At 42.5% G+C, this 16,587-nt stretch overlaps 1 protein-coding gene across 1 annotated transcript; it reads right to left on the bottom strand.

Annotated features, from left to right (window-relative positions):
• Positions 1-3,023: 3,023 nt before the first annotated feature.
• On the bottom strand, positions 3,024-15,550 carry LOC116989129 (golgin subfamily B member 1-like). The gene is made up of 6 exons (XM_033046355.1): positions 15,384-15,550; positions 14,678-14,795; positions 14,049-14,101; positions 11,821-11,953; positions 7,835-7,866; positions 3,024-3,122 (listed from the first exon to the last, which is right to left on the bottom strand). The coding sequence occupies exons 1-6, from the start codon at positions 15,528-15,530 to the stop codon at positions 3,024-3,026; spliced, it is 582 nt and encodes a 193-aa protein (XP_032902246.1). The 5' UTR covers positions 15,531-15,550.
• Positions 15,551-16,587: the final 1,037 nt, after the last annotated feature.

The raw sequence follows: 16,587 nt of genomic DNA, 5'->3' as shown, positions 1-16,587 counted from the left end.
CTGTAGGTGCTGTTTGTGTGGAGTTTGCAACTTCTCCCTGTTACTGCGTAGGTTTCCTCCGGGTATTCTGGTTTCCTCCCACATCCCAAAGACGTAAGGGTTTGTAGACTATTTGGATTGGTTAAAATTGTAATTTGTCCCTCGTGTGTAGGATTGCGCTAGTGTACGGGATGATTGCTGGTAGGCGCAGACTCAGTAGGACCTGTTTCCACGCTGTATCTCTAAAGTCTAAAGTAACTAACGTGTTTCTTTTAACCACCTTGGAAGAATAAGATGTCATTAGTGCGTCCAAAGACTAATGACATCTTATTTTTCCAAGGTTGCTAAAAGTGATGGGCGAAATGGATGTGCCATTTTATTACCATGTTAGCAAACAAGCACCTACATTCAACTCGGTGACTCAATTCAACTACAAGCAATGCTTCCTCTGCAGAACCTCTCCTTAGTTCATCATCTCAAGTTAGCCAGTCTGTGAAACAGAGACAACTGTCTTTTCATTGGACTTGGATCCAGCAGAACGCACAGTGCAAATTTTGAAGTGTACATTAGAAACATCTCAACCCACTTGAAGTGACTATCAATCACAATGAACAACTGTTGTCCATCTAACTCTGCACCAGGCCATCATAGATAGCTTCTAGCTAGACTCTTTCTTAGACACATTCCCAAATGCTGATCAGGAGGATCTCCTAGCAATTTTACTCCGTATCTTTCAGAGATTACAACTCTCGCTTCCCACATGACACACCTTTTTTCTACTGAGAGTTCATTACTACGTACAAAAAAATGGTTTCAGTTCTGCCTCTGAATCCGGCAATTTGTTTGGCCATCCATTTGTAACATACTCCTGCACTCTTGACAAACGTCTGTCAGTGCGAGTAGCCTTCCCAATGTCCCCTGAAGTGATAGGTAACTCATCTACATGAGAGAAATAAAACACGTTCTCTCTGTTTGGGGTAACCTCCGATTCCAAAGGTAATCTAGATATGGCGTCAGCATTGCTGATACTGGTATGCAGTCAATATCAATGCCCCATCTTTGCATTCTGGCTGCTGCCAGAGTTGGTATGTGTGCTTTTGGATTTAGGATCACTGTCAACGGCTGGTGATCTGTCTCGATTACAAACCTTCTACCATACAAGTATTTGTGAAACCTTCCTAATGCCAAAATTTAATGCAAGATCCTCTTGCTTTATTTGTAACTGAGTGTACTAGACGCAAATGCTATAAGCGTCTCCTCTCCATTTACTAGCACATGAGAGACAGCACATGAGAGACAGCACCAACACCGTATGGTGAAGCATCACATGCTAGCTTCATTGGGTTAATGACATTGTAATGAACAAGTATTGGACTCTCTACCAACTGAGCTTTACATGACTTGAAAGCTTGGTCACATTCACGTGTCCACTTCCATGGTACATCTTTTCTCAAGAGTTCGTTCAAGGGATGTAAACAGGTGGACAGACATGGCACGAACTTCCCACAATAATGCACTTATCCTAAAAAGGATCGTATCTCAGATATGTTTCTGGGAGTGCGCGCGTTCCTGATCGCATCAACTTTACCCTTGGTGGGGTGTAGACTATCCTTGTCTATCTTATGACACAAGTACTCTACCTAGTTCTGAAAGAACTCACACTTTTGTGCCTTCACTCTTACACTGTGTGTCTCAAAGCGTTTGAGCACCACTTCCAACCTTTCATCATGTGTCTGCCTGCCAGGGGCTGAGATGAGGATGTCATCCAAGTAACGCACCACGCCTTCAATTCCGTCTAGAATTTGTGTCATAAACCATTGAAAAATCCCAGGGGCTGATGATATGCCAAATGGGAGCGTATTGAACTGAAACAATCCCAAATGCGTGTTGATAGTCAGCTTGGGTTTAGATTCTCCCTAAACTAAACTAATCTAAAACAAACCAAATGAAAGCCGTTCAGCCATTCGCAACAGAATGTCCTCCTTTAACCAGACGGATTCTCCTTCGTCAAGGAGTTGAATAATTTGTGGCTCTATGACACCACCCTACGAAAATTGACTGCCGTGTTTGCTACCATCATCGACACTTCAAACGTTGTTTGCTGGCCAAAGCATCAAGGTATAATCCAATTTGATCATATGGCACAATAGAAATGCAACTGATATCCCAGTCCAAGTAGAACCAAACCTTAGCTCAGCCAATTCCCTCTTGCAGGAGGACGGATCTTGCTCTGTGTGCTCCTGCTGTGTTGCTTGCTGAAAGGTTTCCAGTTCTTCATTTTCCTGCAAAATAAAAATAGTGCTCAATGTTTATACACACATGAATGCAAAACAAGATTACAACGTATCTTTGCTGTGTCCATCTTGGAATCTTTTAAATTAAAAAATAAATAAATACACAAATATTTAGTTATCATATATCCTGAGGAACAGGTCCTATCAATGAGCAATGTCATGACTTCATCTTTAGTACCTTGAGGTTTAGTATCCTGCTCAATTTATTAATTGATGCAAGGGCTTGTTTCCATGCATGTCATTAGTAAATGACAGTGCTCTTTTAAAAAGTCCCTTCTAAGATTTGTGCTTAAAAAACATTGATTTCCACCTTGAGATCATGTTTGCCTTACATGAAGTTTCCCAATATCCTCCAGACATCTGTCTCTGTCCGTCTGTACTGACAGCAACTTTTTCTCAAAAGATTCTGCCCGAGAAGCAAGTTCCTTGTTCTCGTTAATAACATCCAAAAGTCTTTGCTTCATCACTGACAATCCCACCAAATATTCTTCAGGTTTCTCCTGACCTATTCCATCAGCACTTTCAGACATTTTCACTCCCGCCTTTACTTGAGCCAGATATTCAAATTCAGTTTCTTCAAGGGCTTTCGGCCTTCATTACTTTGTTTTAGATTAGTTTGTTTAAGGGATCTTTAAGGGACTTTGTTTAAGCGGTCCTTGTACAACTATCCATTGCTCTTTGAAGATGGATTTCTCATTCTCAAGATGCTTAATTTGCTGTTGTTGCTTTTGCAACAACTCCTTCAACTGATTATCCTACAAAGACAGGATCTGGTTTAGCTTGGTCCCTGTACTGAACCAACTGTGCGTTTAGCAGCGCGTTGTCAGAATTAAGGTCATCCATCTGAAGCTGTTGGGAGATATGCTGCCAATGTGATCATCAGTGCACTGGCAGCAGGTCAACCATCAACAGAGTAGTTGTTGACATTGGAAGCATTGGAGAAGTCAAACAGCTTAACTATTGCTCAGTTTACATCTTCACTTGCTGTACTTTGGCCAGAAGGTATAAAACACGAGAATGTTCTTCTGTTTGTGACTTAAAGTTTTATTCCCTCATAAATAATAGTATCCTAAATATTAATAGAAACGTTTACTTCCTTGCACATTAATTCACAATACAGTTGTACCACGGAACAACAAAGTTGCTGTATTAACAACCCTTTAAATTTCCCAAATGTAGTTACTTGGTATCAAGCTAAAATGAATTCACGAACGCTCTACCAATTTGCTTTGATGTATTTTAAATACTTCCCTTGAAAAATATTGATCCGTAAATTATCGGTAGTAACAGAGATGGAGATACTGTGCACACTGGATGGAACCCAATGACTATTAACACCAAACATAAAAATTGGGAGTTAAAATTAATCAGGTTGTCACAACGCCAGAAGCCGTCCTTTTGCCCATTATGTCTAAAACTGATCTTTATGGTGAACTATTCAAATGTTAATATATATAAAGGGGTAAATTCGGTAAAATTACAAATATTGGTGTACTTTCCAGATGTCAGTGATTTCCAAAATCTGTCTCTATTGTTTGTCATTTTACTTTTAATATTGGAAATTGAACATGAGCATGATATAATGCTTTCTCATTGTATGTGGCCAGCCTTACTCAGACCAACTTATAATGGCACTGAAAATTGAGTTGAAGGCTTTTTCAGTTTAGCAAACCTCAGTATATATTTACCTTCTCAAAACTAATGAAGGCTTTACACTTTCGAGATGCAGCAGGGAAACAGGCCCTTCGGCCCAATGAGTCCAGGCCGACCAGCGATCACCCCAGACACTATCCTGCACACTAGGGACAATTTACAATTTTTACCAAAGCCAATTAACCTGCAAACTTGTACGCCTTTGGAGTGTTGGAGGAATCAGTAGCACCCGGAGAAAACCCACGTGGTCATGGGGAGAACGTACAAACTCGGTACAGACAGCACCCGTGGACAGGATCGAACCCGGGTGTCTGGTGTTGTAAGGCAGCAACTCTACCACTGTGCCACTGTGCTGCCCCCCCCCCCCCAAACAGAAACATATTTTATTCAACCTTGGCAAAGCTTAAAATTAATAACAGCGTAAAATGTCTAGTGAACTCAAGCATTACATTTCCACAGATATATAAAATCAAAGTTTAAACTGAAAGTGTTAGACTGAGCACATACCATAAGGTTATGGCCAGCTGTGGTCTGCTTTGTCCATCCTTGAACCTGTCCTTGTCTCTGACGATCCAAGTCCAAGTCCAAGTGAGTTTATTGTCATGTGTCCCTGTATAGGACAATGAAATTCTTGCTTTGCTTAAGCACACAGAAAATAGTAGGCATTTACTACAAAACAGATAAATGTGTCCATATACCATGATATAAATATATACACACATGGATAAATAAACTGATAGTGCAAATAACAGAAAGTGGTTGGTAATAATCAGAGTTTTGTCCGAGCCAGGTTTAATAGCCTGATGGCTGAGGGGAAGTAACTATTCCTGAACCTGGTTGTTGCAGTCTTCAGGCTCCTGTACCTTCTACCTGAAGGTAGCAGGGAGATGAGTGTGTGGCCAGGATGGTGTGGGTCTTTGATGATACTGCCAGCCTTTTTGAGGCAGCGACTGCGATAAATCCCCTCGATGGAAGGAAGGTCAGAGCCGATGATGGACTGGGCAGTGTTTACTACTTTTTGTAGTCTTTTCCTTTCCAGGGCGCTCAAATTGCCGAACCAAGCCACGATGCAACCGGTCAGCATGCTCTCGACTGTGCACCTGTAGAAGTTAGATAGAGTCTTCCTTGACAATCCGACTCTCCGTAATCTTCTCAGGAAGTAGAGGCGCTGATGTGCTTTTTTGATGATTGCATTAGTGTTCTCGGACCAGGAAAGATCTTCAGAGATGTGCACGCCCAGGAATTTGAAGCTCTTGACCCTTTCAACCATCGACCCGTTGATATAAATGGGGCTGTGGGTCCCCCTCCTACTCCTTCCAAAGTCTACAATCAGTTCCTTGGTTTTGCTGGTGTTGAGGGCCAGGTTATTGCGCTGGCACCATATGGACAGTTGCTCGATCTCTCTTCTGTACTCTGACTCATCCCCATCAGTGATACGCCCCACAATAGTGGTGTCGTCAGCGAACTTGATGATGGAGTTCGCACTGTGGTTCGCTACGCAGTCATGGGTATAGAGTGAGTACAGCAGGGGGCTGAGCACGCAGCCTTGAGGTGCTCCCGTGCTGATTGTTATTGAGGCTGACACATTTCCACCAATACGAACAGACTGTGGTCTGTGGACGAGGAAGTCAAGGATCCAGTTGCAGAGGGATACGCAGAGACCCAGTTCTGCGAGTTTGGTAACCAGTTTGGAGGGGATGATTGTGTTAAATGCCGAGCTGTAATCAATGAATAACAGCCTGACATATGAGTTTTTGTTGTCCAAGTGGTCCAGTGCGGAGTGGAGGGCCAGCGAGATCGCATCCACCGTTGATCTGTTGTGGCGGTACGCGAACTGCAGTGGGTCCAGGTTTTTGTCGACGTAGGAGTTGATTTGCTCCATGATCAACCTCTCAAAGCACTTCATCACCACCGGCGTTAGTGCCACTGGTCGATAGTCATTGAGGCACGTCACCTTACTCTTCTTGGGCACCGGTATAATTGATGCCCTTTTAAAGCAGGTGGGGACCTCAGACCTCAGAAGTGAGAGGTTGAAAATGTCCGTAAAAACTCCCGCCAGTTGGTCCGCACAGGTTTTTAGAACACGGCCGGATATACCATCAGGACCAGGTGCTTTTCGGGGGTTCACCCCTCTGAAGGATTTCCTGACATCGGCCTCTGTGACTGAGACTGAAATGCCATCGCAGCGAATGGGGGATCGGGAAGGCACATCAGTATTCTCCCTGTCAAAGCGTGCGTAAAACGCATTGAGCTCGTCAGGGAGTGATGTTACACCGGCATTCGAGCTGCCTCCTGGTTTTGCCTTGTAGGAGGTGATTGCATTCAGACCCTGCCACAGCTGCCGAACATCTGTCTCGTCCTCCAGTTTGGAGCAGAAGTCCCTTTTGGCCTTTTTGATGGCCTTACCAAGGTCGTATCTGGTCTTCATGTAGGCCACTGTATCATCGGAGGTGAATGCCCTGTGTCTGGACTTCAGGAGAGTGCGGATCTCAAAGTTCATCCAAGGTTTCTGATTGGGAAACACTCGGAAGGTTTTTGTAGGGATGCAGTCCTCCACACATTTCTTTATGAAGTCTGTAACGACTGTGGCATATTCGTTCAAGTCCGTTGCCGAGTCCTTGAACATTGCCCAGTCTACAGACTCCAAACAGTCCTGGAGTTGTTCTTCTGCCCCCCCCGACCAGCTCTGTGCTGTCCTCACTTCTGGGGGTGCGCTCTTTAATTGCTGCTTGTAGGCAGGAAGAAGCAGCACCGCGGTATGGTCGGATTTACCGAAGTGAGGGCGAGGGATAGAACGATAGGCATTCTTGATGGTGGTGTAGCAGTGGTCGAGGGTGTTAGGTCCTCTGGTGCAGCAGGAGACATGTTGGTGGAAGTTGGGGAGTGATTTCTTGAGGTTCGCCTTATTGAAGTCCCCAGCAATGGTGGTAAATGCCTCGGGGTAAGACGTCTGGTGTTTGTTGACCACGGCCTGCAGCTCCTCCAGTGCCAGATGGACGTCTGCCTGGGGTGGGATGTAGACCGCGGTCAGGATAACGGAGGTGAATTCTCTCGGGAGGTAGAAGGGACGGCACTTCACCGCCAGATGTTCCAGGTGTGGAGAGCAGGAGTTGGACAGGACTGCCACGTCGGAACACCACGCAGAGTTGACCATGAGGCAGACGCCCCCTCCTCTCCCTTTCCCAGATGCCAGGGTACGGTCCATGCGGTGGATGGAGAACCCTTCAGGCTGGACCGCTGAGTCTGGGGAGCTGGGGGTGAGCCATGTCTCTGTGAAACAGAACACAGAGCATTCCCTCAGCTCCCTTTGATAAAGCAGTCTTGCCCTTAAGTCCTCCACTTTGTTTTCAAGAGACTGTACGTTGGCCAGTAGGATAGTTGGGAGAGGGGGCCGGAGGCCCCTGCGCTTCATTCTGACCTGAAGTCCTGCCCGTCGGCCACGTTTCCGGACACAATGGAGGCTTCCCCTTTGTTTCCAGGTACTGTACTTGCTGTACCTGCTGTTTCTGCGGACCTGCGCTGGAACGGGGATTCCCTCACAGACGGCAGCTCCAGCTCCGTAACGAACGGGGGTTCCCTCAAAGTCGGCAACTGCAGCTCCGTTGTTCCTCGGAGATCCAGCCCGTCGGCTCTGGGGGTCATCCCGGGGTTTCAAGGTACAGTACCTGGGATCCACAGTCGGGTCGGGAGTTCCACAGCCAGTGTGGGAAAGTTTAAAGTCCGTGCTTCCCGCAGCTGCAGGAGATCGCGAAATTGCGAGAGCCTTGAGGATCTCAAGCAGTTTGTCCGAAACGGCACCGATTTCTGCCGTTTTTCTGATCCAGGTAAGTTGTTGGAAGTTGTAGTTGAGCCTTTTATTTTCCGGAGCTCCGCAAAAGTCGCCGCAGGCAGGCGCCATCTTGGGTCACTTCCCCCACTTCCTCCTCCAGCTCCGGCAGTTCTGAGATCAAATCTGGATCAGAGCAGTCAAGAACAAACCAGTCATCCTCAATCAGTTTTGTGCCGCAGGAAGACACGTCATTCAGAAAGACAGCATGAACACAGACACAATATGGACTGATTGGACCCTGGTGACCATCGCTACCTTGTGGCTTCCCCAAGTTAAGGTGCTAGTTTCTGACTGGGCTAAAACACCTTGCAGCTGGCTTTAAATTTTAAAAGCTTGCAGTAACAACGCTAAATTAACACCACTGGTATCCCAGAGACACCTAATACCAATACTGGTTTACATATAGATATAATTTCAGTATTTTATCAAGAGAGGCAGATTTGTCATTTAACCTGCAAATCCATTGTGTGTGAAGCCTGTGTCGTGGCCATTTGGACAAAAAGGTAAGTGTTCTACATTTGCAATTACCAATGTAAATATAGGGGAAAAAATAAATCCTTTCGCATTGAAAAGTTATAAGGAAGTTTGGTTCATTTTACGTACATCAGGTAATGGATGGAATAAACTATGGGTTAAAACAGTGTTCCCTTTCTTTACTAAATAATCCAAAGAGTTGTACAGCACAGAAACATGCCCTTTTCCATCCAATGTGTCTGTGCCGACTATCATGCCATCTATATTAACCCCACTTGCCTGTGTTAAATAAACCTCCTATTCTTTCAGTAAAACTTGCGTATTCATAAAAACTCACTCTAAAGTATGTAATTGGAAATTTAGCTGCATGTTTAAGACCCGGAGCGCGGCCTTACATCACCCGGCGCGGCTTTAATGGCCGCGGGACACTTACCATCGCCCGCCGGGGCTTTGACTCTGATATCGGGGGAGAACGAGGAGTGCAGGGGAGAGGTAAGACTTTGCCTTCCATCACAGTGAGGAGGAGATTCACTGTGATGGATGTTTGTGTAAATTGTGTTGTGTCTTGGTTCTTTTTTCTTGTGTGTATGACTGCAGAATCCAAATTTCGTTTGAACCTCAAGAGGTTCAAATGATAACAAATAAATTGTATTGTATTGTATTGTATTGTATTGTAAGTTTAATGCAGAGCTAAATGTTATAAAATGATTAGAGTACTGAATTGACTAAATAATTAAATTAAAGTATATTTTAGTTGGGGTTTATAACAATTTTGGAAAATGAGCAGTAACTTTAACTGGAATGTACTAATCATTTTAGTGCATTACTAGGGCATTCATTTAATCAGGTCCCACATGGTAGGCGAGTGCAGAAGTTTTGGGCACATGCAATGCAAGGTGGGCTAGCCAGTTGGATCTAAATAGAAGGCAGTGATGGAAGGATGTTTATCTGATGGGATTATTGTGGTATCACAGGGATCACAGCTGAGATTTCCGTTGTTTGGTGATAACAGCTTGGATCACACTGTAGGATATAAGCTTGCAGATGACATAAAAATTGGCGGTTTATGGAGAGCGAGAAGATTCGTCCAAGTTTACAGTAGGATATAGATGAGATGGAAAGTTGGCCGGAGCACAGGCAGATAGAATTTGGGAAATAAAAATGGTTGTAGGACTTAGGTCAGGGCACTGATGAATGTTGATGAATAGAGACTTAGAGGTCCAAGTCCAAAGTTCTCAAAATTTAGCAAGGCAACAGATTGATGAAGAAAGCATATGGCATGTTTGCCGTCGTAGGTGTGGGTATAGAATATAATAGTTGGGATGTTTTATTGCAACTTTACAAAACACGAGTTAGGCCACACTGCTACAGTCTGATCAGCGATAGATTTGGAGAAAATGGAGAGAAAATTCACAAGGATGTTGTCTGAATTGGAGAACTTTAGTTATGGGGAGAAACTGGATGGATGGGGCTCTTTTTCCCTGGAGTGAGAAAGTTAAGGAGTGACTGATGGAAGTATGTAAGATTATGTGAGGCAGGGTAGAGAGCCAAAATCTTTTTTCCATGGTAGAGTTACAAAACAAGAGAACATAAGTTTAAGGTAAGAGTTGTAAAGGCGATCTGAGGGAAAGTTTATTTCTCTCCCCCGAAAGGGCTTTATGTCTGGAACTTGCTGCCAAAGGAGGCAGAATCAAATGCAATTACAACATTTTAAAAGTAATTTTAGACAAACACGTAATAGGAAAAGCATAGAAGGAGACATATATAATGCAGGCAAATGAGATAAGTGTAGATGGGAAACAAAAATCAGCATGGACCTGGTGAGATGAAAGGCCCATTCCTGTGCTGCAAAACTCACATTCTAATTACATCATCATACTAGGCAAAATATTTTGAACCATCTGTTGTCATCATAAACTAATTACGGAAACAATTCAGCATTGCTGTAAGTAATTATAAGAGCCATGAGAGGCTTAAGGGTGTAAAATAACCAAGGACTAAAACGACTCACAAATAAAAGAAAGCTTGTCGCAGCTAACAAATGGATGGAACAAGGGGAGAAATTCAGCCCAAACAAATTTTCAGGGTACAGAATTCCAGAGATTCACCACCCTTCGCAATGGGAAATTCGTACATATTTCAGTGTCTCTTTATCTTGTATCTAGGGTCCCAACCCAAAACATCCCCTTATCATTTTCTCCAGAGATGCTGATCTGACCCGCTGAGTTACTCCAGTATTTTGTGTCTATCCACATGTTCAAGACTCAGGCACCAATGGGAACATGTCAACATCTTCACAGTCAGGCTCCATTGAGATGTTTAGCATTTTGAATAATATCACCCGTAATTCCTCCAAACACCAAAGAACACATTCAACTCCCTTGCTGCTTACGATCGGACAACACTCTCGTTGGTCGAATTCGCCTCGCATTGTGCGATATGTTTAATCAGCATTTACATATTTTAATTAGAACTAAATAAGTATCAGATCAAAATTAAGATGTCCAATGAAATACAGAAATATTTTAATTAAAATTATTTTAAAGTGGATTGTATTATGAAATATTTATGCAAGAAATCATCCAAATCTTTAATTTAGGGGCCATCAGATTATGGATAGCAGATGTAACCAGTTTGCAAATCCAGGAAATTTCATCCATTCAAGTAGAATTCTCTGGATTGTTGTGGACAAGGCTGCAAAGCACCACAGTTTGTATCAGTATTCAAAGCCCTGGGACAACTTCATGATTTCCAAAGTCGTCCAAAATCTAAAGTTCCCACGTTCATAATAAAATAACTAAAAACATTTAAACATTACAACAACCTCAAAATCTGAGGGATTCATATCAGCACAACTATCTTCATAAATATTCTGTCTCTACAATTAATCTACCTTGGGGAAACCACACGGAAGAAATGTCACTGGCTTATAGACACAAACAGGCAAGACACACAGCAATCATTAGCTTGTCAATGGCAAGATAATTTTTTACTTCAAAGAGGGACACGAATACTTGGGCGTAAAAATAAACCGAATATCAGTTCTGGGGAGAGTGGGATGTAAACTATATGCTAATGCATTTGCCAACTAACTTATTAGCAAATATTAAAAGTGAAATGATTGTGGCAAAATAATTTTCCCGTCTGTTTTGTGATTTGGAGTTTTGTGATTTGCAAAGGATATTCAAAATGAAATTTGACTCAACATACAAAGCACCAAAAAACGTTTAAAGACAGTAATTTATGGCCTCATGCAAAGAAGGCCAAACATTCACTATTGTGCAACGGTAAAGGTTGCATAGGAAGGTGGGAATGATCAATGGCAAATCATATTCCACAGTAATTGCGCATCGACACTTCTGAGCAGGGTATGTTCTGTGAATAACAATTAAGTCACAGCACAATTTAGCTAGTGAAGTGCCTTTGTCTCGACTGAAATATGGACAACAAACAGATCCCTAAATAGAGTTGCACTCGACTTTCAAGTCATCAAGATCAAATCAAGTCATTCACTTCTTCAATATTTTTAATTAAAACAAAGTAAACTGTATGATTCGTTCCAAGTGAGAACCAGAGAGCACCACAACTTACCTTCTCTTTTTTCCTCAACTTGATTCATCCTTAAATCCATGACAGTCCATTCATCGTTGTCATGGCTCGTTGTTGACTTAGAAACCGTTTCTCGCCACTTCATCAGTTCCTCTGCAGATTCAGATGCACTTGTCTACAGACACATTACACACAAAGCAAGATCATCCACTCATCTAACTGGCCAATTAGATGCTTGATGCCATAAGAAACAGAAGTGCATCGGCATGATACAAGAGTAATGATTCTCTATGTTCGCCTCCCGGACATATTTGATTAACAAAATAGCAAGCTGGTTTGAAGTTTAGAGTTATTCAGCAAGACGACCAGAGGTGTGATAAGCATTAAAAACGTAACTTCATGGTGAAAAATATAGTTTTAAAATGTTTTACCATTTTTTATTCTCTGCTGGAAATGATTTGATGATTTCAGTGATATTCAGATATAAGTAAAATTATTTTAATTGTCTTTAAGATAAATGGACCTATGGGCAATGAAGCACAGACTTGTTCATTTTAATGTACACCTTCAAGACATATTTTTACGTCATTAGAATTGCAAGTTGTAGAATTGGATAATTGGAAACTTTTATCACGTTAAAAAATCAGCCCTTGAGCCTTATTCATTCTATCACGTGACCATGGCTAATTTGATCTTTGATCTAAACATTTACATAATCCCCATAACCCTCAATTTTCCCGCAGTGTAAAATCCTAGCTGGCTAACCCTTGAATATACTGAATGGTTTTCCACCCACAGCTCCGGAGGGTAAAGAACCCAAAAGATTCTCAACCCTCAGAGGAGAAATGTCAAGTACTTTGGATCCATCTTCACTGAGGAGGATACAAACAATCTTCCTGATGCACTAGTGGCCAGAGGATCTGTGGTGACGGAGGAACTGAAGGAAATCCACATTAGGCAGGAAATGGTGTTGGGTAGATCCCCAGGGCCTGATGGTCTGCATCTCAGGGTACTTAAGAAAGTGGCTTTAGAAATCAGGACGCATGGTGATAATTTTCCAATGTTTTATAGATTCAGGATTGGAGGGTAGCTAATGTTATCCCACTTTTTGAGAAAGGCGGGAGAGACAAAACAGGGAATTATACACCAGTTAGCCTGACATCGGTGGTGGGGAAGTTGCTGGAGCCAATTATAAAAGATGAAATAGCGGCACGTTTGGATAGCAGTAACAGGATCGGCCCAAGTTAGCATGGATTTACGAAGGGTTTCATGCTTGACTAATCTGTAATTTTTTGAGGCTGTAACTAGGAAAATGGACAAGGGAGAGCCAGTGGATGTAGTGTACCTGGACTTTCATAAAGCATTTCATATAGGTCCCACATGGGGGATTAGTGGGCAGAATTAGGGCACATGGTATTAGGGCTAGAGTGCTGACATGGATAGAAAATTGGTTGGCAGACAGGTAACAAAGAGTAGGGATTACCGAGTGGCCCACTCCTGCACCTATTGCCTATTGTCTATTGCAGCTTTGAAGACAACCCTTATCCTGAGGCTATGCCCTTTAGGTCTAGACTAAAGGACGTTATTTTTGGAAGGAGATGAGGGAACATTTCGTTACCCAGAGGGTGGTGAATCTGTGGAATTCTTTGCCACAGATGGTGGTGGAGGCCAAGTTAGTGGATATTTTTAAGGCATAGATAGATTCTTGATTAGTACAGGCGTCTGAGATTATGAGGGGAAGGTAGGAAAATGGGGTTAGGAGGGAATAGCCATGATTGAAAGGTGGGGTAGACTTGATGGGCCGAATTACCTAATTCTACTATTCCTTATGACCGTATAATATTAATAGGTAAAATTCCCCAACCATATTAAAAAGTCAGGAAATACTCTGTTGGGTCCCCAACCACACCAGCTAATTCAGTAGACTTTCTCCATGTCCAAGGTGTGTGGTAATGCATACAGAAACCATCTGGTGTGGAAGCAAATAGCACCCCTCAGATGCAAGCATCCAGCCAAACAGTAAGGATGACGATAGAAAAAGAGCAAAACAAAAATTTACTTAAATTACCCATTTAAAAAAAAAATCTGAATAAGCAACATAAAATTATTTGTAAAATGCAATGTAATATTAATTAGCAGGATACTTGAGACTCTTGAATCTGTGCAGAATGCACACACTTGGAATTAAGATTGTACGTGGGGGAATTAAATGCATCACAAATTCTCTCAACCTGGGAAGTTGCTCCCTTGGTAACTTGTTCTAAACCTACTTGCGCGTACTGGTATTGATCTTCGTATTCTTCTACTATTGTTTGAGGCTTCTCTGTAAGAAAACACGTATCACCATTTCAATAAAGAGAACGAGGAAGAGTCCCTGACCTGAAACATCACCCATTCTTTCTCCACACAGATGCTGCCATTTCCCGCTGACCAATTCCAGGTTTATGTGTCTATTTTCGGTTTAAACCAGCAACTGGAGTTCCTTCTTACACAAGAGAATGAAGGATCTCTAACCAAACAGCCCTTCCATTCTCCCTCTCCCCGTCTCTCCCCCACCCTAGTCCTCTTGCTAATGTCACCATTTATATTCCTTATCACCTCATCCCCAGCCAACAATGGACTATTGTCAGCTCCACCACCCACCCACCCCCCCCCCCCCCCCCCCCCCCTCCCCCCCAGTCATCGATGCAGGCTCTGCTTTGTTCTGTACCTCCCCATACCTCTAATTTCCCCCTCCCTGACTCTCAGTCTGATGAAGGGTCTTGATCCAAAACATCACCTATTCTTTTCTTCAGAGATGCTGCCTGACCTGCTGACTCGAGCAGTTTGTATCTCTCTTCGGTGTAAACCAGCATCCCCAGTTCCTTCTTACGCAATTAAAGTCATATTATACACACACCATTTTGTGCCTCGACGCATTGTGGCCAGTTCACATTTAGGTGTAACTGGTTGTCCTCCTCTTCATAGTCAATCTCCACATCTTTGTGCTCCAACAGCAGCTTCTGAGCAGAAACAAGCTGGGTAGAAATAAGTTTAGTGTCAATTAAAGCCAAGGGATTTCTAGTGGTCTGTGAAATAGCCACCATTCAAATTCTAGATTAAATATTTTGCTTTATGACTGCAGGCAAGTAAGACTAGTGTAGATGGGGCATGTTGGTCAGTGTGGGCAAGTTGGGCTGTAGGGCCTGTTTCTGAGCAGTATGAGTCTCGAAATAATTTTAGCATGCATTATACTTTTAATGTGCCACTGCCGACAGCTCCATTCTACCACAACTATTTTATGATTGAATTTTCCTGCATGCTCACATTTATCCCATGTCACTTACTCTTCAGAAAGGGGTTCTACGCGGAATGGAGTGAGCAGTGAAATGTAGGGAAGCACTCCTTCATACAGTTGAGCCCAGATTAAAAATATACAATGTACATAACTAACTATGTAAACAAAAATGTAAATTGTTTCCTATTATGCTTCAACAACTCACGGTATATCATACCATCAATTTTCCTTTTTTGAAAAGATGAAGTAATTTCATTCCAGGTAAATGGCAAACAGATCAATATTCAGTTAATCGTCACCAGGTGCAAGGGACTTATATTTGGGGTACCTGTACATTGTCCAGCTCCTCTTGGATCTGCTCGATTTTAGACTGGAACGAAGCTTCAATTGACAAGGACCTGTCCTCCGATCTTTCCGCCTCTTGGTTCAGAAGCCTCACTTGTTCTTGAAGAAAGAGAAAGGAAAAAACACCCATAATGATCTGATATTTGTTGCAAAAAAAAGCAATACCTCCACAGTTTGCAATTTTTCCACTGCAGTTAATGGCAATCAGTGAAAATCATATGTTCTACTAACTACCGGCATTTCAAATCATAAAATATCCTTGAAATGCTACAATTCATTAAGCTTGAAGATTGCTCAGGCAAAATGATAATTCCATTTACATATTTATCCAATGATAAATTTCTTAACTATCACTAGTGAGAAAAGATTAGAAGCTTGAATAAAGCTCCACAGAAAATGTGTCTCCTCAACATTTTGGAAATTAAGGTATAAAGTTACTTAATCCCAAAACAAACAAAATGATAATTCTCCACTGGCTCCATTAAAACCCTTATTTATTTTAAATTACTCCAAATGAATATCCTCTTCTGCTGCTGAATATAGTCTCTCTACCTTGTCCCTGGTTTCACCCTCTCTTCCATAAACTGTCATGCAAACACAGCTCAAGTCTCCCAGAGATAAGACATTCATGGAGTTAATGAAGTGTCATGGTTGCTATTTGAAATTAAAATACTTTGATGTCCCATTACCAAGGGCATTGTGAATGGTAAAATGTCTTCAAATGATTTTATTTAGAGATACAGCGTGGAAACAGGCCCTTCGACCCACTGTGTCTGTGCCGACCAATGATCCTCGCACACTAACACTATCCTACACACACTAGCGATAATTTACCATTAACCCAAGTCAATTAACCTACAAACCTGTACATCTTTGGAGTGTGAGGATACCGGAGCACCTGGATAAAAACCCACAGGGAGAACATACAAACTCCATACAGACAAGCACCACAGTCAGGATCAAACCCAGGTCTCTGGCGCTGAAAGGCAGCAACTCCACCGCTGCGCCATGTTTTAACTATCAGCATCCTCTCAAAATTAAAATTCAGTGATAGCGATGTTTAAAGGATTCAAGAAGAGAATGTTTTTAAAAGCATCTGTACGAATCTGTCCAAATGACTACTGTGTGTTCCTGTCAGCCATTTGGCAGACTCTCACAAATGCTTCTCAAATAATTATGTTCTTGAA

This window comes from Amblyraja radiata, chromosome 28 (genome assembly GCF_010909765.2).
Source record: "Amblyraja radiata isolate CabotCenter1 chromosome 28, sAmbRad1.1.pri, whole genome shotgun sequence".
Taxonomy (NCBI): Eukaryota; Metazoa; Chordata; class Chondrichthyes; order Rajiformes; family Rajidae; genus Amblyraja; species Amblyraja radiata.
The sequence above is the reverse complement of the archived record's forward strand: the minus strand, read 5'-3'. Positions and strand labels throughout refer to the sequence as shown.